Consider the following 21,632-nt stretch of genomic DNA (forward strand, 5'->3'; position numbering starts at 1 on the left):
AAGCCGCTTCTGTCCATCCTCAGGGGTGCCTTCCGTCCTGCTCTCCACCTTGAGGCCACAGGGCTGTGCGGCTGCTGCTTTGGCTGACTCGCCAGCTGGGGAGCCGGGGCTTGGCTGTCTTGCCCAGCACCACACTCGGCTTGTTCACGGGCATCCTTGCATTTTGTCTTCCCAGTAGAGAAAATCAAGGTCTGATAGAATGTAACCACATGCTCCCGTGGTTAACCCGCTAGGAAGTGGTGCTGTGGGTGAGACCAGCCCTGCCAGCCTGGCCCGGCTCCTGAGCTGCACCCTGGAGCCTTCCGCATTCCTCATGTAGGTCAAGTCATGGGTCTAGAAGTCCCCTCTGCAAAACCCTGGCAGAGCCCTCCAAGACCGAGCCAGTTCCAGAAAACCTAAGAACAGTGATGCCCTTAGCACTGGGGTATGAAGCTCCGCCAAGCTGGGAACTGTCAACTCAAGTGGACGTTTTTGGAGACCCAAGGTAGCTTTGTCACCTTTGGACAGAGAAAGCCTCAGAGGAAACAATTTGTGTCCCTGGGACTCAGTCCGAAGAGCCCTTTAGAAAGGTCCCTCTTGGCTAGGGAGGGCTCACTGGGGAGAGCAGAGGGGGAGCTCCCAGGGGCAAGCTGTTTCTGCTCACCCTCAGAGGGAGCCTTGGATGGGATTACCCTCCTGAAGGGAGGCCCAGGTCCTGGCCCAGGGCAGAGCCAAGACTCAGTTCCTATAGCGGGTGCCTACTGTATACCCCAGGCTCCCCTGCTTCCACGCACCTGCAGGCCACAGCTGCCCTGGGACTTTCTGAGAAGAGGGATCTGGGAGGTAAAGTTCCTTATCCTGGGACTTCAGAGTGACCCTCCTTCAGGTTCTGGACAGGGTTGAATAAGGGCATGTGCTAAAACTCCTGCACTCACCACCAGAACCTTCCCTTACCCAGCCTCCGTCACCCAGGCTGTCACAGGCACTCACCTAAAATAGAACCTCTCCAAGAAACAGCTAAAACGCCCCTCGGTGACTCATAGCCCAGATGGGCACAGCTATTTCTATCCAGCCTCTTCTAGACGGTGAGGAGCCTCGACCACGCCCTCTCCGTGCCCCACCCAGGCTCAGGCCCAGGCAGACAGGCCCCGCGTGAAAGGCCTCCCAGGCAGGGCGCTGGGAAGGGAGCTCTCTGAACCCAGCAAGACCTCCCTGGGCCTCCCTCGCCGACCGCCAGGAGCTGGATCTGAGGAGCTCAGCCTCAGCCTCTTCCTCCCGGCACCCTCGGTCCACTTGCCCACCCAGGCTGGGAACACACGGCCAGGCCTGGGGCAGACTCCTCAGCCCTGGGACCAGCAGCAGTGAGAGCCTCCCTCATCTGTACCAGTGTCTGTGGCTCCGTGGCCCCCTCCAACCCAGCTGCCCACTAGAATCACAGGGAATGGCCTTCTACTAGTGTGACAGGAAACCTCTCTTAGAGGCCTGCGGTCTAGTTCCTCCACGAGCCTGACCTGGCAGAGCCAGGAGATGAGCAGGCCATCGGCCACAGAACCCACGTCCCAAGAGCCAGCGCTAAGCTAAGAGGACTTCCCAGGGCTACACTGAGGTGAATGGCTCTGCCAGACACTAGCTTTTGTCAAGCTGACCCTTCTTGCCATCAAGGAAGCCCATCCTGCCATCTCAGAGGCATAGCCGCCTGCACACCCCAGCCCGGTGGGGGCCTGAGCAGCACTAGAGACGGGAAGGCTCAGTGCGGTGTGCAGGCCAAGAGGTGCCTTGGAAGTGGGAGAAGCAGGAGCTATAGGAAAGTGGCTTCCCAGAGAGAGCCGCTGGCGGCCCTGCCAGGAGCCTGTGGGGGGGCGGGGTGGGGGGTTCAGAAAGGCGGGGCCTCGTGGGCTCTGGCTCTGAAGGGGCCATCCCTAGAAGAGCAGCCTTTCTCAGCTGCTCCTTCACTTGAGCTGTTCTGTGTAGGGGAAGGGCAGCTAAGGTGGCACTGCTCACCCAGGATCCAGAGGCTGGGGCCAGGCTGGGGGCTCTGTGAACCACACATTGAAGGAACAGCCAGCCTCGATCTATCTGCGTTGGCCGGTGCCCACTGATCCCCACACTGGGCTCTGGGACAGAGAGGGGAGTGGGGGCACTCTGGGGGAGGGGCTTCTGCATCTCTCCCACAGGGACACTGGTGGCACTGAGACCTGCCACCCTGTGTCCCAGGCTCACTGGTCATCCCCAGCCCGAAAGGGTGCTGCCCAGGAAACGTGCTTCTGCCTCACTGTCACCTCCGAGGCTGCCAGGAGGTTCTGAGGGCCCCCAGCAGCAACAGATTCTCTTTCTACTCTCCCCTCCTGCCACCCCACCAGCGAGGAAGAAGGAGGCTCGCAGCCATCACTTAGCCTGCCTTCCCGCAGGGAGCGGCGGCTTACCTCTGAGGCCCAGCCCTCCCCGGGGGAGAGGGCATTCGGTGGTCGGTCACTCTGCACCAACATGCCTGAGGCCACATTCATGCTTTTTTCCATTTTGGTACAAGTTCAAACATCACAGAAACAGCTTAAAAACAAGCCTTCCTGCTGGTTCCTGGGAGGGTCCCACCGGCCAGTGTGACTCTCCATTCTCTTCTGGGCTGTGAGTCTTTGGCCAGGCCTCAACAGAAGGCACATGTCCCAGTGTGGTCCCTGGACCAATGGCAGCTCGGAGCAGGGATCGGGGCTGGCCTGCGCTCTTACTCTCCCCACAGCACTGGACATACCACCTGCCTCATCCAGCACCCGGCTGCCTGCGGGCTTAGGGGCAGGCAGGTGCCACAGGGGCCCAAAGGGTGGGGCACATTAATCCAGAACTGGATGAATGAATCAGCCAGGCATGGCCCATCGGGGAGGCCCTAGGAAACTGCCCAGCACGTGAGGCCAGGATTCGGGGAGTGGAGGCTGAATCTAATTGTTGCTTGGGGCTGGAAGGCCTCACTGGCCTGGAGCTCCATGCAACGGAAAGAATCCATCTCCCAGCTGATCCCTACAAACACCTGCCTTCCTACGTCTGGTGTTCAGCTCCTCCCAGCCTCCCCTGGACAGCCTCCCCTCCCTCCCAGGCCTTCCACTGTGCCCCACAAAACAACCTTTCCTGCCCAAGCCAGCTCCCCAAACTCCCTACGCACAGACATTTACACTCTTCTTCGTCCCCCATCGACCTCTCCAGGAGAAACTGGACTCCCTGGACTTCAGAATGTGGTAACCACTCACCCTCCCTTTAAAATCCCTGGGACCCTGGGGCTCAGCCCTTGGCTTCCCCACTCTTCTCCCCTCCTAGCTGCTGTTGCCCTCCAGGCCCCATCCTCCTGGCCACTAGTTCTCAAAAGCCCCGTGGCCCTTGTCTCCCAGGCTTCCACTGAGCTGACTGCCACCGCGCTGACTCGGCCAGTAGCGCTATCCCTCGGCCTCACCCTCAAATCCACTATCGCCCCAAACCATCTCCTCCAAAAGCACTCTGTACCTGTCCTCCTCCAGCCTGCTAGGTCACTTCTGGCCTCCCCACTGTAGCAGTCCTTGGGCCTCGTGGGGAACCCACCCATCGAGCCTCTGCCTTCACATCTCTTCCTGCCCAGCTGAGTCTATGGTCTATCATGCAGTCGTTCTGCCAAATGTCTGTGCTCTCTTGACCTACGTCTGCTTCAGAACGAGGTCCAACCACAGGCCTGTTTTCTCCAGGCCTCTACCCAAGCAGATAAATGGGTACCAGGCAAATGGGCTCCACCATAAATGAACGCTGTCCCAGCTTCTCCTGGGCCCCCATAGCTGCCTGGTTAGCGCATTCTCTCCCTCTCTCCGGGAAGCTTTGGTCCGCAATGGCTGGTTCAATTTCTCCTGCTCCCCTCCCTGCTTGGCCCCCTCCCCTGCCTTCTGGCTCAAACCACTGCCCTGCTTCCGATGTCACACGATAGGCTGCCTCCTCCACACTCAGGATCTAGACCTGCCTCTCTGGGGGGCCCCAGTCCTTCAAGCATACCCCCTCCGCCACACCCCTAGGCAGGCCTTGCCTCTCCCAGAACTCAGTACCGTGGTCTCCTGCCTCCCAGAACCCGCCCCTGTGTACTGCCTGGGCTCTCTCCTCTCCTCAGTCAGGCTTCTCAAGACTTGTCCACACAGACAACCGTCAAAATCCGCTATGCTGAGGGAAAGAAGCCTTATCCAAAAGAGCACATTCTGTGAGATTCCACTGATCCGAGGCTCAAGAACAGGTACAACTCGTCCGTGGTGGAGAAAAATCGGAACAGCAGTTGTCTCTGGAGGAGGGGTGGGGAGGGACAGGAGTGGGGCCTGAAGGGACTTTCCAGGGTGACGAGGATGTCCACCTCGAGAGAGGGGTTTGGCTGACACAGCTGCGTGCTTTTGTCAAAGCTCATGGAATGCTACGTTTGAGCTCTGTACGTTTCATCATAGGTACATTTTTACCTAAAAATAAAACCACATGCCTGACACAAATACCAAACTCCAGCTGATGGTACACTTACTGAAGTGTGTAGTGTGACGTATACTGATGGCGACATGCTTGTGAGTCTCAGAGGTCTCCGGCCCCAACCTGTGCGCTGCACGCCAGGGTCCCAGGTCTGCAGGCCAGCTACTGAGCTTCACCTGAAGGCCCGCAGGCACCTCCAGCTTGACGTGGCCCAAATGGAAACATTCTCCGTCTCTAGCACCCAGCCTCCATGTCCAACACAGGTCCAAAACCCGTCCGTTTAGCCTCCAAAATCCACCAGGAATCAATCGGTCAAGGCCCTCCACTAGCATCACCAGGGCCCCAGCCCCAGCTGCTCCTGGAAGCCAGCCTTGCCCCATGGGCTGATCTCCGCAAGGCAGCCAGAGGTGGGGGGGGGGTGGTGTTGAGAGTTTTGTGGTCAAATAAGCATAACATAAAACTGGCCATTTGACCATTTTAAATGGTGTACAATTCAGTGGCATTCATTCCATTCACAATGCTGTACAACCATTACCGTTACCAGTTCTCAAAGAGGTTGGGTTTTTTTTTTCAAGATTTATTTATTTGAGAGAGAGACAGAGATAGCAGGGGGAGGGGCAGAGGGAGAGGGAGAGAAGCTGACTCCCCGTTTAGCAGGGAGCCTGATGTGGGGCTTAATCCCTGGACCCTGAGATTACAACCTGAGCCAAAACTAAGAGCCAGACGCTCGATTGACTGAGCCACCCAGGTGCCCCCCAAAAAGGTGTTTTTAAATGCACATCTGACCTTCCCACTGCCACTTTCCGATACCCTTGAAATCCCATCTACAGACCCCAGCAGGATCTGCATGCCCTCTGATCGTGCTCATGGCATTCCAGCCACCCCAGCCCTGCTTGCTCTGGGCCCTCACGCAGACTCTGCACTTCCCCTCAGGCCTCCCCAGGCCCCACCTTTCCTCAGTCCAGCTTCAGTCTAATGTCCCCTTCTTGTAGAAGCCCCACCCACCCAAGGGGCTCGTTGCAGCATCCCATCAAGCCCCCCAGCCTCCCTCTGGCCCCCGTCAGAACTGACCCTCAGGCGTCGAGCGTGTGTTTGCTTGGGTGGCTATTGGCAGAAGGGCCGCCTCTCCCTCTGGCCTACAGGCTCCACGGGGCTGAGCAACACAGCTGCTTCAGCTCTGCCTGACTCTCCAGTGTCAAGAACAGTTCCCGGCTTCACATAAGGCCTCCACAGCATTTGCAGGGGAAGGAAAGGATGAGAAGAAGGGAAAGGGCCCCCTTCCGAGGGTGGATCCAGGCAGGCCTGCCCCAGGTTGCCAGCCAGCAGCTGGTGACTTCATGAGCTCTCCTGCCTCCCTGCCCCTTCCTGCCTCTGGCTGTCTCCATCACCTCCCTTTCCTGCCTCTCCCCTCTGTTCCTTCTTCCTGTTCCCACTTTATTTACTTCTCTTTTTTCCTACAATTTTTACTCATTTCCCTTCCCATTCTGTTTCTTTTGCCCACACGTATAAAAGCAGGTGTTTCAGGAATAAAATCTCAGGTTTCTGCTCTGAATTAATTTCACATTCGTTCTTAGATAACCGTACATATGGCCCCCTTTGTAGCTAAAAGCTAGAGTTCTGTGCCTGATGGCTCCAGCTAGGAAACAGCTCCCGCTCCCACAGAGCTGTCTCTTCCACATGTGCCCAGTGGTCCCAGCAGGCAGGTCGAGCGTCCTGTCTCCTGGGAGCACCGACGGGCAGCAGGGCTGGCTGTCCAGGACTGACTGAAGCTTGGCAGGCATTTCCCTATTGACCTGGAGACTGTTCTTCAAGGCAAACTGCCCAAGGACTAGATGTACTGTGGGGGAAAGGCTTCCCAAAGGGCCTGCGGCCTGGAGACCCACTTCCTTTTGGTGTGGAGGTGGAGAAGGGAAGGCTGGGCACGTGTGCAGGAAGGAGGGGGACACCTTTGCCTCTCCTCAGCCCACTGCTGATCTATGTCCTCCTAACACCTGCTCCTCATCTCCTACTGGCCCACGAGGCAGTGTGGCCAGGAAGAAGCAGAGGGAAGGGGGCAAGTCTGGTGGCTGCAGTGGAGGGATTCACGCCGCACTCACAGCACCTCCCCCGGGCCATCTGGTGCCCCAGCCCCTGCCGGAAAGGAGTGGGATGCAGGCAATAGAGGAAAGGCTTATGGCCATTGCTTCAACTCCCTCCCTTCCCCACACCGCCCACCACGGATAAGCGCTTCAGCCCAAGGCTTGCCGATGGGGTGGGGACGAAGGGGGGTGTGCAATGGATCACACACCCTTGGCTTGGTCTCGGCAAAGTCCAGACCTTGGAAGAGGAGAAGAAAGACCATGATCATTTTTCTGTAGTTTTTTAGAAGGGCTTCTGAGCGATTCTGACGAGACCAAGGGAGGCGGGAGGCAGATGAGCTCAGATGGGCTGCCTGAACCTGGAAGGCTAGGGATCGGGGAGCAGCCACTGGGGGAGAGGATGGGCCTCCCAGGTGCGGCCCGCAGCCTCACTGGAGGTGGGCTCGGAGACATCTCTGCCAATCAGCTCTGGAAGCACAGGCAGGCCGCCAGCCCTGAGTCCGCACAGCCCTGGCCGCTGTGACGCCGTTCCTAGGGTGAGGACAGACTCCTATCTGGAGGAATTCCAGGCTAGGTTGTGCTGCCGGGCTGCTCTGAGAGGGGCAGGGAGGCCCCTGAGGGGACTGGCAGGTCCGGCTGCCCCTGGCCACTGCTCAGCTTCTCCAGCAGCTCAGTCCCACCCCGCTGCCCACCCAAGCCTCACCTCCCAGACTCCACCCAGGAGGCGCATCAAATTGCCTTCTCTCCCATCCCCAGCTATCAGGATAGAGCCTGACTTGTGCAACAAGGGCCTCCCTCCTGGAGGAGAAAGGGGTGGCAGGCCTGAACGTTGAGTCACTGAAGAGTGGAGAGCTGGGCTGATAGGCCCGAGCAGGCATGATGCTTCAGCAAAGCCACCAAGGCTGGCCCCTGGCCCCTGCTTCTCTTTTAGAGAAATCGGACATTTGGGAAATTAAGGTACTTTTCTAAGGACTAACATCCAGGGAGAGAAGAGAACACTCTTCCTGCTTTTCCCCACCACTGGGCACGGAATGGGCTACACGCCACCGCCTCCAGCCTCTGGGTCAGCACATCCTCACGGCGAGGGCCTCTAATGGGTGGTGAGAGATGTTCAGCCCCCACAAGGGAACCCCAGTCTTTTGCCACAATTTCAAACAGGTTAAATTATTCCTCTGTCCCGAGCTCCAGGACCGCAGAACTGCGAGAAGAAATGGGCTCACCATGAAGACTGGCTGTTCTGAACTGTCCTCCACCTGAGCAGAAGTGGACCGTGGATGGGGAAGATGGTGCCGAGAGTCCCTGAGGAAAACCGGCAGCAAGCTGCTGCTGCTGGGTCCCCGGCACTATTGCTCCGAAATGACCCCGAATAAGCCAAGACTTCCCAAGACTTAGTCTCCTGGTCTATAGGAAGAGAGTGCTCTGAGCTCCTTCCCTGACTTCCATGCAGTTTCCACGTGCTCCGGGCCTCAGAAGCCCAGCAAAGTGCATGGGCGGGCACCCTCCTCTGAAGGCATCGCAGCCGTGAGAGCTGGCCATCCGGGGCCTGGGCAGACGGCAAGCTCGTCTGTGCGAGCGTAGTACCCACCCGGAGGCCTGGGAACGGACAGGAGAAGACCGGGCCCAATGGCCAGGAAAGGATGGTTCCAGATCTCAGCCGCTGCTCTGGCCAAATGGGGCAGACTGTTCTACCTGTATGTGATTCTCCTCTCCACACCTAGTCTGCCCTTTCTGAAAGACCCAGCTGAAGTCACAAGACTCTGACAGATGCCATGAGGTGGAAAGACAAATTCACTGAGTTCCAGTGGCCATCTCTTCCCTCCTTTCTGCTCCCCTGCCCTCACCCAGCCATTCAGCAAAACGGCTCTGTCACAGTCCTAATCTGGGCCGCGACGTGAGGGACAAGCCAGTGATTCTCTCTCTACCTGGGAAGAAGGGTCCGTTTTCCATGATCACATTTCCAAAGACCCAAGGGCAGCTTCATTAGCAGCCTCGGAGAGGGCATGAAACCCTCCGTGTCACATGTGTGGCCCTTGTCCCTTTCTAGAACTCCTTCTTCCGGCAGGAGGCCGAGGATCATGCTGACCTGCCCCAGTGAGGCTTTGGCGAGCTTCCAGGTGGAATGTGGGACCCAGCCCTCCTCAGCCCTGCCTGGGCATCACCATGCTAGCAGTTTCAGACACACACCCGCACCCCAGACGAGGTCCCCAACATGCTCCCCAATGGCCAGAGTCCACAGTGCATCTGTGCGGGGACCAGCACCACCTCCCTTTGCACGCTCGCAGGGTTCCTCCTGAGACGTGAGTACGGGAGCGGGATTTCCTGGAAAAGGTCGCTCAGCCCGAGCCCCTGCCACCTAGACACACCCCACTTCAGAACCAGCCCCTTGCCCTGCCCGGAACCTCAGGCCAGGCAGGAGCCCAACCCACAGACACCAGGGTAATCCCAGAAACGGCCTTCCTGGCTGACATAATGTCAAGTTAGAGGTTGCAGAACAGGTATGTTCTGACCAGGGTGGATCAGCAGATATGCGAGCCAAGCCTACAAACTGGTTTTCTCATTATGTGGACACGAGACCAAAGAGGAGACTCTGCTCAGGGCCAGCTGCTCTGACTCAAGAATTAGGCTCTGCTGGCCTCTCGGGAAAATGTGCCAGGGTCCTTTCAGCTTGCCAGGAACCCCACTGAAAGCCAGTCCTGGAGAAGAAAAGGTTCTGCTTGGAGACCCCTTCAGAAAAGGGCATCCAGCGGGTTCTGAGAGCCTGGAGAGTGCGCTAAGTCAGCATTTCCCAGACTGATGCCATGGAACAGCAGTCCCTAATGTTCTGCAAAAGCAAGTCTGGGAAAGGCTGCTGGCTACAGCTCTGTCTCGGAGCTGCATGGTGCCATTCCAGACGCCGAAGGCCCGAGAAGCCTCACAGCAAAGAACCCATGCATTTGTCTGGCTCAGCATTTGCTCAAAGTACCTGGCGGGGAGGCCTGCACTTCACCAAACACTGCGCATCTGCAGTAAGTCTGAGGCCCCTTCCTTCCTGGCCCCGAGCCTCGGCTTCCTCCCGGCACAATGAGGCAGATGGACCGAGCGTCGCCCAGGTCCTCCCACTCTGCTGTTTTTCCCAGCACATCAAAGGCTGGCTCCCTTCCCACCTCACCCAAGGTCCTGGGCTCGGGGGAGCCTGTTGCATGGCAAGGGCTGGGCTGCCCACCAGGAAGCCAGTGCACCATGTGCTGCCCTCCCTTGATCTCCGCCCACCTCATCCAGAGGGCTTCAGGCCCTATGGCGAGAGTGAGTGTCTCAGGGAGGCTGGAGCTCAGAGGGGCGCAGCCACATGGTGGGGGGGGCACACCAGCATCTCGGCCCTGCCTGCCAAACCGCTCTGCTCCCATGGGGCCAGGTGCTTCCGGCTTGTCGCTGGCAGAAACACACAGGTGAGCCTCTCTGGTCTGGATCACACTGTTCTAAGTACTGAAGGGCCAACACTTACCTAACTGATCAGCGCAGGGACGGGCCTGTTTCTAATCACAGATGCAATAATCACGAGTGTGCCCGCCTCCTCAAGGAAGCCCCCACACTCCAGGAGCGACTCCAAACCTACTGAGTCATCTCCCCACAACGCAGCTCCTTCCTCAGAATCTCACACTTACCTCTCGCAAACCACACGTCCCACACCCACGGCACCTCATGTCACAAATAGACCCCGACCTGCGAACAATTATTCTCACTCGTTCCCCCACCCACGAGGTCCAAATGGCTCCTGCTGCTGATAATCCCAGAGGCAGCCATGCCTGTGCCTGCAGCCAGCCGTGCTCCATCCTGCCCAAGGGCAGAGAGAACCCCGGGGGAGGAACTAGAGACTTCTACTGGTTATCCCAGAGGAGAGGGGGAAGCCAGTAGACCTGCTTCGTTCATTTCAGAGGCATGGGCCCGGCTCTACTAGTACCCAGGTCACCAAAAAGAGCCTCCAGGGGCTTGGCTGAGCATGCCACAGCGACTCAAAGCATCCTGAACAAAGCCAGGATGGGGCTGAGGACCCAGGGGCCAAAAGGAGGCCAATCTCGTGCAAATGGCCCTGCAGTGGCCTTTTAGTGAGTGGAGGACACTGTCACCCATTGTGAATGCTTGGCTCCTAGCCTGGGTCTCTACCCCAAGGTTGTTTCTCTGGGGATGGCTAGCTGCTCTGTCACCTCATGCCCCAGCTAACTGGAGTGGAAGCCCAGCGGAGAAGCTTCCCAGAGCCCAGCTGGAAGGATGTTTCCTGCCTCCCCTAAAACCTTGCTTCCCTCACCAGCACCCTCTTCCAGTGCCCACTGCCAGGGAGAAAGGCCGGCCTGTGGCCAGGGAAATGTGCCTCCCCTCCAGCCTGCAGTTGCCTGTGGCCCTCTCCAAATGAGTAACCATTGAGAAAAGTTGCCCAGAAGCCTGACTTTGGCCCTCTCTAAGGCCATTTTTCTGGGTCAGACTTGCACTGGGTAAGAAAGCATCTTCTCTGCTAGGACTCTGCCTGAGGTTTCAGGAGATGTAGGAGATCTGTGGCCAGGCCTATTCTCTGCTACCACATCTTGAAGCCACGAAGACACGAATTCCGGTGGCCAAGGGAAATGACCAGGGAAAGAGATTAAGGTAAAGAGGGGAAGGGAGGGGCACCTGGATGGCTCAGTCAGTTAAGTTTCCGACTCTTGATCTCAGCTCAGGTCTTGATCTCAGGGTTGTGATTTTAAGCCCCATTGTGCGCCATACTGGGCATGGAGCTTACTTAAAAAAAAAAAAAAGAGGGGAAAGGAACAGAAGGAGGCATGGAAAGGTAGGTGGGGGAGCCGGCGCAGAAGGCAGTTACCTGGGTGAGGTGAGGGTTGGGGTTGAACCCACACTGGTTGCAGACCTTGTTGCGACACTGGGTGCAGGTGTTGAAGTTTGGCTGGCTGGGGGTCGACGTGAGGTCCGAGGTCTTACATATGGGACACAGCGTGCTGCTGGGAAGGGGGGCGATCTGGGGGACGGAGTAGGGTGATGTGGGGGTGCTGCCTCTGTCCGGTGACACAGAGGGGGACCGCCCTGATCTCTGCGTCCTGCTGTCTACCTGCAGCGTCCTGCGGGGGCCATCAGCCTCCTGGCCCGCTGGGCCCTGTGCCCTTGTCTCCCGGGGGCTCTCGCGGCCAGGAGCAGTAGCAGAAGCCTGCTTCGGGGTTGGGGAAGCTGCTCTCTGGCTACCCGGGGGCTCCTTGGGGTCCAGTCTCCTGGAAACGCTGAAATGACATTGAAAATGACTACGTTAGAGACACTTCTCAGAGAAGCAGCCTGCAAAGGGCTCTATCAAGTTAGGTGGCCCTGCCGAGCCCCATTCCACCCTCCGCTTCCTGCCCAGTGGCATCATCACAGCTACCGTTTGCCGAGCGCTGATTGCGCCCCGTGCTGAGCCCTGACAAGCATCTCCCTCTTGAACCCTCAGCACCAGGCCATGTGGTAGGATCACGAGTTCCCCTCTTTGTTCCTGATTAAGTGCGGATTCTGATTCAGTAAGTCTAGGGTGAGAGCTGCACTTTGAACAATCACTAAGGTGATACCTAGACTATGGTCTGCGGACCACATGTTGAGTACCAAGGCTCCACACCTATGCATTAGAAACACCCAGGGTGGTTTTTAAATTTCTGGCTCTCAGACTAACCACCCCAGACAAATGGCATCAGAACCTGTGGGGGCAGGACCCTGGTATTCGTATTTTTCCCTCCCCAGGTGATCCCAACATGCAGCTCAAGTTCAGAGCTACTGCCCCGGCGGCTCTGTTCTAGCCTGTCCCCTTCAAAGGCTGACCCCAGACAGTTAGAGATGGGTCGGGGAGGCATCCCAATGCCTAGTTAATGCCATCTCCAGCAGGGACAAAGGAACCTTCTTTTGGGCAGTCCACCACCAGGCCCGATGCTAGACCAAGTCCACTGAGATGCTAGACCAAGTCCGTTAGTGCAAGGCTGGGGGGGTGGGGAGGTGGGGGGGTTGGAGTCCTAGGATCTAGGCCTTGAGGAACCACTGAGGGAGGTCTACCGTGCTTCACCCCCCATCTCCATCCCGACCTGCAGAGAAGTCAGCAGAGCTGAGCAGTGCAGTGAGCTAGAAAGTCACACTGTTAGGCTAAACGCAGTCTCCTTATTTTCCTTTTCCCCAATTTTCCTTTTCTAATTTGAAAGAAGCTGAGAACAAAAAGTCAAAGGCATGTTTTATATTGCCTCCCTGAAATTCTATCCCTGATTCAGTCTGTATTCACTGGGGTGGATCCCCGCACCCAGCAGACCGTCTAGACTGGCTGAGAGCCACCGCGGAGGCCAGGCCACAGCTGCCTGCGAGGGGCCTGCCCTGGTGCCTTCTGCCCTGGAGCCCCCTGACCTCCTAGGGCCTGACTGGCAGGGGGGGACTTGAAGTTTGCTGCCCCCTGATGAAAGCCATCTGCTTGCCAACTGGTAGAACCTCTTAGGACAAGCCATTCCAGAGGGGAGACCAGGACTCCCCTGGAAGGCCCCGCTCTGAGACAGTCTGCAGTTCTCCCTCCCTTCTGAGGAACAGTGCAGGGAGGGGGGAGCCACACCCTAGGTCTAATAAAGACTCTTCCAGAAAAAGGAAACACTCTAACGTGTCTATCAAATATTTCTTTCATCAACTAACAAGAGCATACACCCATCTATCCAGTCTCATGGACCTGCCACTTCCTTCCTCAGTAGAATCACCGGAGCCTGAGTCGAGCCCCTCTGGGCCACATGGCCACCAGCCGTGAGGCCCAGGATGTGGTGGCCGCAGTATCTCTGGGCCACACTTGGAAGCTGCGCTCCAGGGCCTTCCCGTAGACTAATCTCTAGGTAAAGAAAGATTGCCACTTGGTTAAATTCTTAGTTTCATTTTTTATTTGAATGATTTGGGATTGGAATTTATTTATTTACTTATTTATTTATTTTTAAAGATTTCATTTATTTATTTGAGAGAGAAAGAGTGAAAGCAGGAGCAGGGGGAGGGGCAGAGGGAGAGGAAGAGAGACAAGCAGACTCCCTGCTGAGCTGGGAGCCCAGATGCAGGTCTCGATCCCAAGACCCTGAGATCATAATCTGAGCCGAAGTCAGACACTTAACTGACTGAGCCACCCAGGCGTGGGGCTGGAATTTAAAAGCAGCTCCTGACTGGATGTTAACTATACTGGAATTAAAATAAAAAACAAAGACAAAAACAAAAATGCCCCTGAAAGCTAATGAGAAGCTACTGCGAGCTCTTTTTCTATCACGCGGAGAGGCTCCTGCCCCTTTCCCAGCCTGCGCAGGGTCTGCGGTCTCTTCTGAGGAATGTGGCCATCTCTGTTGTATGGGAGTTGCCTGATACGTGACAGGCAAACTTCCGAGTACGTAATGGCATTTTAATTCAATGTTGCCTCATCGTGTAGTCTTTCTGGGGACAAAATCTCTGTGACAGAGATCCAGATTCAAGTTAGCTTTCAACTTAGCTGTAGTGACGGTGAAGAGGCAAACAGTTCCTCCTGCCCCCCAGCCAAGCCCGTCCTGCAAGGGCTCCCTGCGAACCCTTCGCTTTCTGGAACTTCGGGGTGCTTCCTCACCCCGTCTCCTTGACCTTCAAGCCTCCGACATGTCTCTCCCTCTCTTCACTGACAACCCGCCTGCCAGCTCACTGAGAAAGTGGGAGCCACTGGAGGGGAAGCTGTACATCGACAGCCTCCTGACGTCTGTCCCTCAGTATTTGCCCCCACTTCTCACCTCCACAAATCCTCCCCCTTCCCTCATTACCTGTTTCCTCTCGCTACCGGATGACTGCAGCTGCCGTACAAACACGCTTCTCCCGGCAACAAAAATAAGTAAATAAATAACTTCGACCCACTTTGGCCTTTAGCTCCAGCCCCATCTCTCTGCTCCTCCCCTCCCTTCCTCTCAAGCCAGTGCCACCTGGCTTCTGTACACCCTTCCACAGGAACTGCTCAGGTCACTGTCACCGACGGCCTCCACGTTATCCATCCCAATCTCACTTCAGCAGCAGCAAGTGACACTGCCGAGTGCTCCCCCCTTTCCTGAGGTAAGTTCTCCACTTGCCTTCCGGAACACCTCCTCCCCCCTCCTGGCCACACAGGTTTAAACTCTCTCCCAATCCCAGAACCCCATCCTCACATTGGAGGGACCCGGTCTTCTCTGAGTATACACGATCCTGGGTCTCAAGGCCCACCCAGACTCGAGGCTTAAAATTTCACTCCCCAGTGACAATGACCAAGTGTGCGTCTCTGGCCCAGACTTCTTCCCTGAACCCCTCCCTGGTCTAAGTGCCAACTCTGCATCTTGACTGAGACATCGTGCGTCTAGGCATCTCAAACCTGGTGTGTCCAAGCTGAGCTCTCATCTTCCCCTACACGTGTGCCTCCCGGCCTCCCCTTGGAGCCTTCGCTGACCCCTTCTTCTCCCATCTATGTCAACCATCAGTAAATCTTGTTGGCTTCAGAGTCTGGCCACGCCCGCTGCCTGCTCGCTCCACCTCGTTCAGGCCGCCATCCTCTCTTTTCAGTTCTGCACAAGGCTGGCTGCGTCCACTCACCCCTCTGTGGTCTTCTCTACACGGCAGGCAGGATAATCCCTTACATACGTAAGTCAGCCACTTCCCTCCTCTGTCTAAACCCTCCAACACTTCCTTTCCCTCCCAGAAGAAAAGCCAAAGGCTTTACAATGGCCTCTGAAGCCCCATGAGACATGGTCCCGCTCCCTCTGGCCTCATCTCCTACTGTTCTCTCCCTCCCTCCCTCTACCTCCCTTAGGCCAGGCCCACTTCTGCCTCTGGGCATCGGCCTCTGCTGGACTTGCACTCTCTCAAGTCTTTGCTCTGGTGACATCTTTTCACTAGAAAGGGACACTTTCCCTGACTGCTCTATTTAAAATGCAGCTCCAGGGGTGCCTGGGTGGCTCTGACGGTTAAGTAACTGACTTTTTTTTTTTTTTTAAAGATTTTATTTATTTATTCGACAGAGTTAGAGACAGCCAGCGAGAGAGGGAACACAAGCAGGGGGAGTGGGAGAGGAAGAAGCAGGCTCACAGCGGAGGAGCTCGATCCCATAACGCGGGGATCACGCTCTGAGCCGAAGGCAGACGCTCAACCGCTGTGCCACCCAGGCGCCCCAAGTAACTGACTCTTGATTTCAGCTCAGGTCGTGATCTCAGGGTTGTGGGATCGAGTCCTATGTCGGGCTCCACGCTCAGTGGAGAGTCTGCTTGAGATTCTCTCCTTCTCCCTCTGCCCCTCCCCCCTGCTCATGTTCTCTCTCTCTAAAATAAATAAATAAATCTTTAAAAAATAAAACAAAATAAAATAAAATAAAATGCAGCTCTGGGGCCCCTAGCTGGCTCAGTCACAAGAGCATGTGAGTCTTGATCTCAGGGTCATGAGTTCAAGCCCCACACTGGGTATAGAGATTAATAAAAAATAAAAAATAAACTTAAAAAAAAAAAGAAAATGCAGCTCTGTCCCTCCTGCCCCTTTGCTCTCCGGGGCACTGAGTACCCTCCAACTCATCATATATGTATTGCTTTTGTGTGTCCTCTGTGACCCCTGCAGTAGACGGCCAGCTCGGTGTGGGCAGGGCCTCTGTGTGCCATCTCCATAGCTGCGTCCCAGAGCCCAGCGCAGCGCCTGGCACACGCTGAACACACAGCAGCTGTTTCCCGAACGGATGCGCTGGAGGCACGTCATGACTCAGAACAGCACAACATGGCCCAAAAGCGGGTTAGAGCTGAGGAAACGAGGCATGGCACGTGACTAGCACGGCGCTCGGCCCTTCCCTGGATTCGACCTCGCACTTCAGAAAACTGCAGAAATGACAGCGGAGTCCTCTCTGGCCGCTGACCGCACCCCCAGCCCCGCCACACAGAATGCTCTGCTGACCACAGTGGGGTGACGTCAACCAAGCCCTTACCATGAGCCCCACCATGTGCCAGGCACCTGTCACATAGTAACTCCCTTATGACTCACTGCAAACCCACAGGGTGGGATCCATTTTGCCCATTTTACAGACAAGAGAAGGTACATCACTCGCAAAGCCAATATGATTTATATCAAGGCCAGCAGTCCCTGTCCTTAGCCACCGTCCCACACCGCCCCTCTGGGGAGCCCAGTGAGGCTGTAGAGGATGGGGCAGCAGGGCAGTTTGGGCTCTTTGGATTCTTTTTTCTTTTTTTCTGAGGAGATGTTTAAGGGGGAGAGCCCCGGGAGAAGGTCTCTGACAGTTTGCTCCCCATTGCCGCCCGGGCCCACACCACGCTTGGTACTGAATGGGCACCCGACAAGCACACCCAAAGTAAACAGAAAGATGTGTAAGCAGTGAGCTCAGAGTGGGACTGAGTGGGGCAGCAACACGATTCAGTTGTGACCACTTCGCATGGAGTTTGCCCGGCAACGCTGACAGACTCACAGAGAAAACCACATTCATTCATTCATTCATTCATTCATTCATTCATTCGGAGACGTAGTCACTGACAAACCCTAGCTGGCCCCTGGCGTGGTTCCAGGCCCTGTGAGAGGTATTGATGGTATGAACAAATTATGTCTCTTACAACGGAAGGTGGGTCCACAGGTGTTCATTGTATTGTTGTCCTTTACATCTCATACATATTTTATGAGTAGTTTTATATTCTTTAGAAATACCTATTCAATATTTAATTGAAATAAATTTTTAAAAAAGTGAATCAGACAGAGATCCAGTCCTCTGGGAGCCTACGGTGTAGAGGGGAGACAGATGTACAAACGAATCACTGCCCTACACACCACACGGCCCAGGGGAGGGGCGGAAGTCTAACGAGGCTTTCCCTTGAGGTGAAAGGGCAAGGTAGGCAGAGGGGAGAAAGGCTCCGAGGCATGACAGAGCGTGTTCGGGCTGTGTGGCTGTGTGACCGTGCCGGGCAGGCTGGGCTGGTGTAAGTCCGCACCATCCCCAGCACCTAGAACAGCTCCCAGCATCACGTGCTTAGAGCCACCTGAACTATGGGAAAGCTTAGAGCTAAAAAGGGAAAGGCCAGGGGAGCAGGGCCTCTAGGGTTTTCAAACAAGAGAGTGCTCTGGCTCTGCATCTAGGAGACAGTGGAGGCAGGGAAACAGTGAGAATAAGGCAATAGCCCAAGAGACAGTCCATGGGGTGAGAGGGAAGGAAGGCTCAGTGGGGGTATTCTGGCTTGAGGCCCAGGGAGGAAGGGTCCTTTTGATTGAGATGGGGGATTCAGGGAGAGAACTGGTGGGTGAGGAATGGGAGATGAAAAGACAAAATCACAAGGTTTGGTTGGGTTTTGTTCAGATGGGGGTGGCTGGGTGCAAGAGACATCAGGAGATGGGTCCGAGCCGGGATTCAATTCAGGTAAGTCCAGATATTTTTCCTGGGGAGAGTTAAGGGTTCAATTCCCAGGCAAGACTCAGGGACAGAGATCACACAAGACAGCAGTGGTCTAGGAAAGATTCGTGGGGAGCACCACCATTTCTGGGAGCAGAAGAGATACCAGGAGCAGAGAAGTCAGAAAAAGAACAAAAAGACACACACACCCCTCTCCCCGGGTTAGAGAATTTCCCAGAGGAGGAACATCCAACGATGTGCTATGAGGAACCTCCGTGCCAGAAGGCGGCAAAGCTAGAGAAGCCGTGGAAGAAAAGCCTACACCCATGAGGGCCACACCCTGTGACTGCCCAGCCCTCTCCCAGCTGGGCCAACCTGAGAGGGGCTAGCTCCCCATCCTGCTGAACACGAGGATCTGCCCATGGCACGTGATCCAGGAGATCCGTCTGTGACACATCCTTGGACCCAAGTCCCATGGGGACCAGAGTGGTTGGGGTAGCCCTGGGCCTCCTCAGGCGGCCCCTCCTTAACAAAGATCTCTGCCGGGTGGAGAAGGGAGAGAGGAAGGGAAGGGGGAGGGAGGGGTCCAAGCCCAGCCCCACAGAAGACCTGGTTTTAGGGATCTGGACTATCAGCAGTGAGGCCCCGTGAGGCCAACCGTCCTCCCAAAGGCTGATGGGGGGCACGATAGCTCGGCGAGGGCTGGCATAAGGACAGGAGAGCAGGGAGGGAAGGAGGGCTCTGCCATAAAGCAGAAGAGACACAGGAGGACAAGTAGGTGAGAAGGAGGAGAGCAGAGATATGAAGGAGTGGCTGGAAGCCAAGCAGGGAACACTAAAAATGGCTTATAGGGACAGATATTTTTAAAAGATAGCCAAGAAAGGTAGAGGATGTAAAAATAGCTGGATTTCTACCAGCTTTCCCCCCTTCTGGCATTAAAGGCTACTGACTGATCAGAAACAAGTCCTGAAGCTGTTTGGCAGGGCTGGAAGGCCCCCCCCCCCCCCCCCCCGCTCCGGCACAGGGGTGCCATTGGGGAGGGGCACAGAGCTGAATCCATCTTGGCACTCCTGTCCCGTACCATAGCCACCGCTGGGAGAAATGATCCAGACTGCACGGGTCACAACTGGGCTCTCCTCTGTCAGAAATCCCAGGAAAGGCATGAGGCCAATAAGCTCTGCTGACCAAAGAGGCTCCAGGCACCGGGAACACTGATGAGGGCAGGGCCATCAGGGAGAGATGTGGCTGCCCGGGTCCACCGTGGGGAGGCGCCAAGAACCACGCTGGTAGCTGCACTCAGAGAGGGCTGCTCAGGCTGACCAGACTGGAGGAAGGAAAAGCAGGGAGGCAGGGAGTCCGGATGGGCTCCAGAGGAACACGCCCCCCACCACCTCCAGCTGAATATTGAAGAGAGAACTATTTCACACCAATCAAGCACAATCTTTGTTCACCAGGAGGGGACTGAACTTAAGGAAGCTATTTTTCTAAGTCAGAGCAGCCGGAAGAGTCCCACAGCTTCAAACAAGGTTTTGATAAATTCATGGCTGACCTTTCTCTAATAGGCAATTATGATCGGGCAGATGCTGTGGGAGGACCCTCTCCTTTCAGACCCATGCCAGGAAGGACCACTGGGCCACCCGGTGGTCCCTGTGGATTCAGGCAGAGAATAAGGGTTGCAGAATCTTGGTTGGGTTTTTTCTTTCTTTCTTTTTTTTTTTTTTGTAAGTAGTCTCCATGCCCAACGTGGGGCTCAAACTCACAACCCTGAGATGGAGAGTTGCATGCTCTAACCGACTGAGCCAGCCCGGCGTCTCAGGGTTGCAGAATCTTGGGAAGCAGCATGCATGCAAGTCCTGGGTCCTGGAGCAACTCCCTCACGAATGGATGGGAGAACTCAGAAAGTTTGAATTTAGAAAAAAATTCCAGCGTCCACACAAGACAACATTTCTTGACCTACCCAGCTTTAAGGCCAGTGGCCTTGGGCCTTTCTGATCATGTACCCGTATCAATAAAACACGTTTGCCTAGCCCGCACACATGAATGTTTGTCCGCCAATTATGTGCACGCATATTACTGATAAAACACACCTCCCCCAGATGGAAGAGTTTGACAGGATGAGATCGGAAATATATGTAAATGGGGCTTTCATTCCCACCCTCCGCGGGCCGCTCACCTCCCTCCCCTCCTTGGCACGTGTGCCCCACTTTCCTCTGCTGAGGAAATCCTTCATCTCCCAATCTTTAAAGGACTCTGTTGGTGGCCCAAACCCCAGACTCTTTCCTGCCCCCAGCCCTGCTCCAATGCAGGTGACCGTAGGTCGGTNTCAGGAATGCCCCAGGCCCCTGGGGGCTGCCCTCGCCATCCTGCCCAGCCACCTATGAACCAAAAAGAGTTCGCTCGGCTGACAGAACAGCACAGAGGTGAGGGCCTCCATAACACTCGGCTACTACTCAGAGCCTCTGATGGGACAAGAAGCCAGGACCATGGGCTCAGAGCCTCTGAGTGGCTCTCTTGAAGTCAGAGGACGCCCTGCTGGCTGGGGAAGGAAGGTACTATGCAGAGGCTTCCTGGGTGGTGACAGTAGGGGTCACTGAGACAAGCAGAGCTCCTCCAGAGGCTGACACCCTCCCCTCCTAACTTCCAACCCCTGGAAGTTGCCGCCCCACCGTGAAGGTAAGGTTCCAAGACCCGAAGGACCCCAGAGAATTAGCTCGTCCCCTACAAGTGGGGACAAAGCACCATGCTGGCCTGGTGACAGCCCCCACAGCAGGGGATACCTGTGCACGTGGGCACACACACACTCATACCCCTTAGCACACAAACCCACGTGAAGGGACCCACCACCGCCACTCATCCTTTCCACTTAGAAACGTCTAGCAGTTGGAAGTCTTCCTGGGACCAAACAACAAGCCTCAGTTGGTCCCAGGCCAGCCCATCTGGGCCGGCAGAGAACCTGCTTAAGGCCCTGAGCGTGTCTGCTCTGCTGCCGCTGAGAGCTTGGGATGATTCGCCAGGTGGGTCAGCGTGGCAGAGAAGATGGCGAGAGGGACCGGTAGGCGTGTGAGCTGCTGCCATCCAGCACCGGCCAGGGGAGCTGCCAGCACGAGAGGAGAGACTGCCAGGGCTGGCAGCACGGTGGGGGCCAAGCCACAGACACAAGGAAAGCAGGCCCTGGGGACCTCGTTCCCCAGCCCTAGGGCCTGTGTGGGTCCACAGGGTAAGAGCATCTCTCAGAACACTGTGAGGTGGCCCAGCCCATCCCCAGAATCCAGAACAAGGATGGGAAATAAGGGTAACTTTCCTCTGACTCTGTTAATTGGTAGTGACTGCACAGAGAGTGGGGTTTGCGAAAGATCGGTGGGAAAGATTGTCGCCATCGGTTAGTCAGGCCTGTCATGAACCCGGGAGCAGGGCACATAAGCACAAAGGCCATGGAATCGTGATCCATGAGGTAGAACAAAACCAGACCCTTAGCCCTGCCTGGGGGGATAGCCAAGGCCCTGGAGTGTCTCCCTGCGAGCCGGGCCAGGCCCACCTGGGGCCAAATTCATCCCCGCCAGAAAGGGAGCAGCGGATGCATGTAGTGTTGACCTCCACCTTCCCTCCAGTCGCATTTGCACCTCCAGCCCATGGCTTTCCAGAGTCACGGGAGCCCTAGGTAGGCGTCCGTCAGCTGAAGCGTCAAAGGCCACAAGCTCAGTGCAGCTGTGAAGGTCTCTTGTACCACGGAGCTTGGGACAGGGGCTGTGTGGATGGTAGCTTGCCTGAGCGCAAGTGGTAGCAGATGCCGC

General features: G+C 56.2%; 1 protein-coding gene across 1 annotated transcript in view; it reads right to left on the minus strand.

The window, feature by feature from the left end:
- Nucleotides 1–21,632, minus strand: part of BSN (bassoon presynaptic cytomatrix protein) — an 85,880-nt gene that overhangs the window by 24,388 nt on the left and 39,860 nt on the right. Inside the window, exon 2 of the mRNA XM_040628810.1 lies at nt 11,338–11,746. Coding sequence (XP_040484744.1) covers nt 11,338–11,746 — 409 coding nt within the window. The remainder of the gene's footprint in view (nt 1–11,337; nt 11,747–21,632) is intronic.

Source organism: Ursus maritimus, unplaced genomic scaffold (assembly GCF_017311325.1).
Source record: "Ursus maritimus isolate PB19 unplaced genomic scaffold, ASM1731132v1 scaffold_14, whole genome shotgun sequence".
Lineage (NCBI taxonomy): Eukaryota > Metazoa > Chordata > Mammalia > Carnivora > Ursidae > Ursus > Ursus maritimus.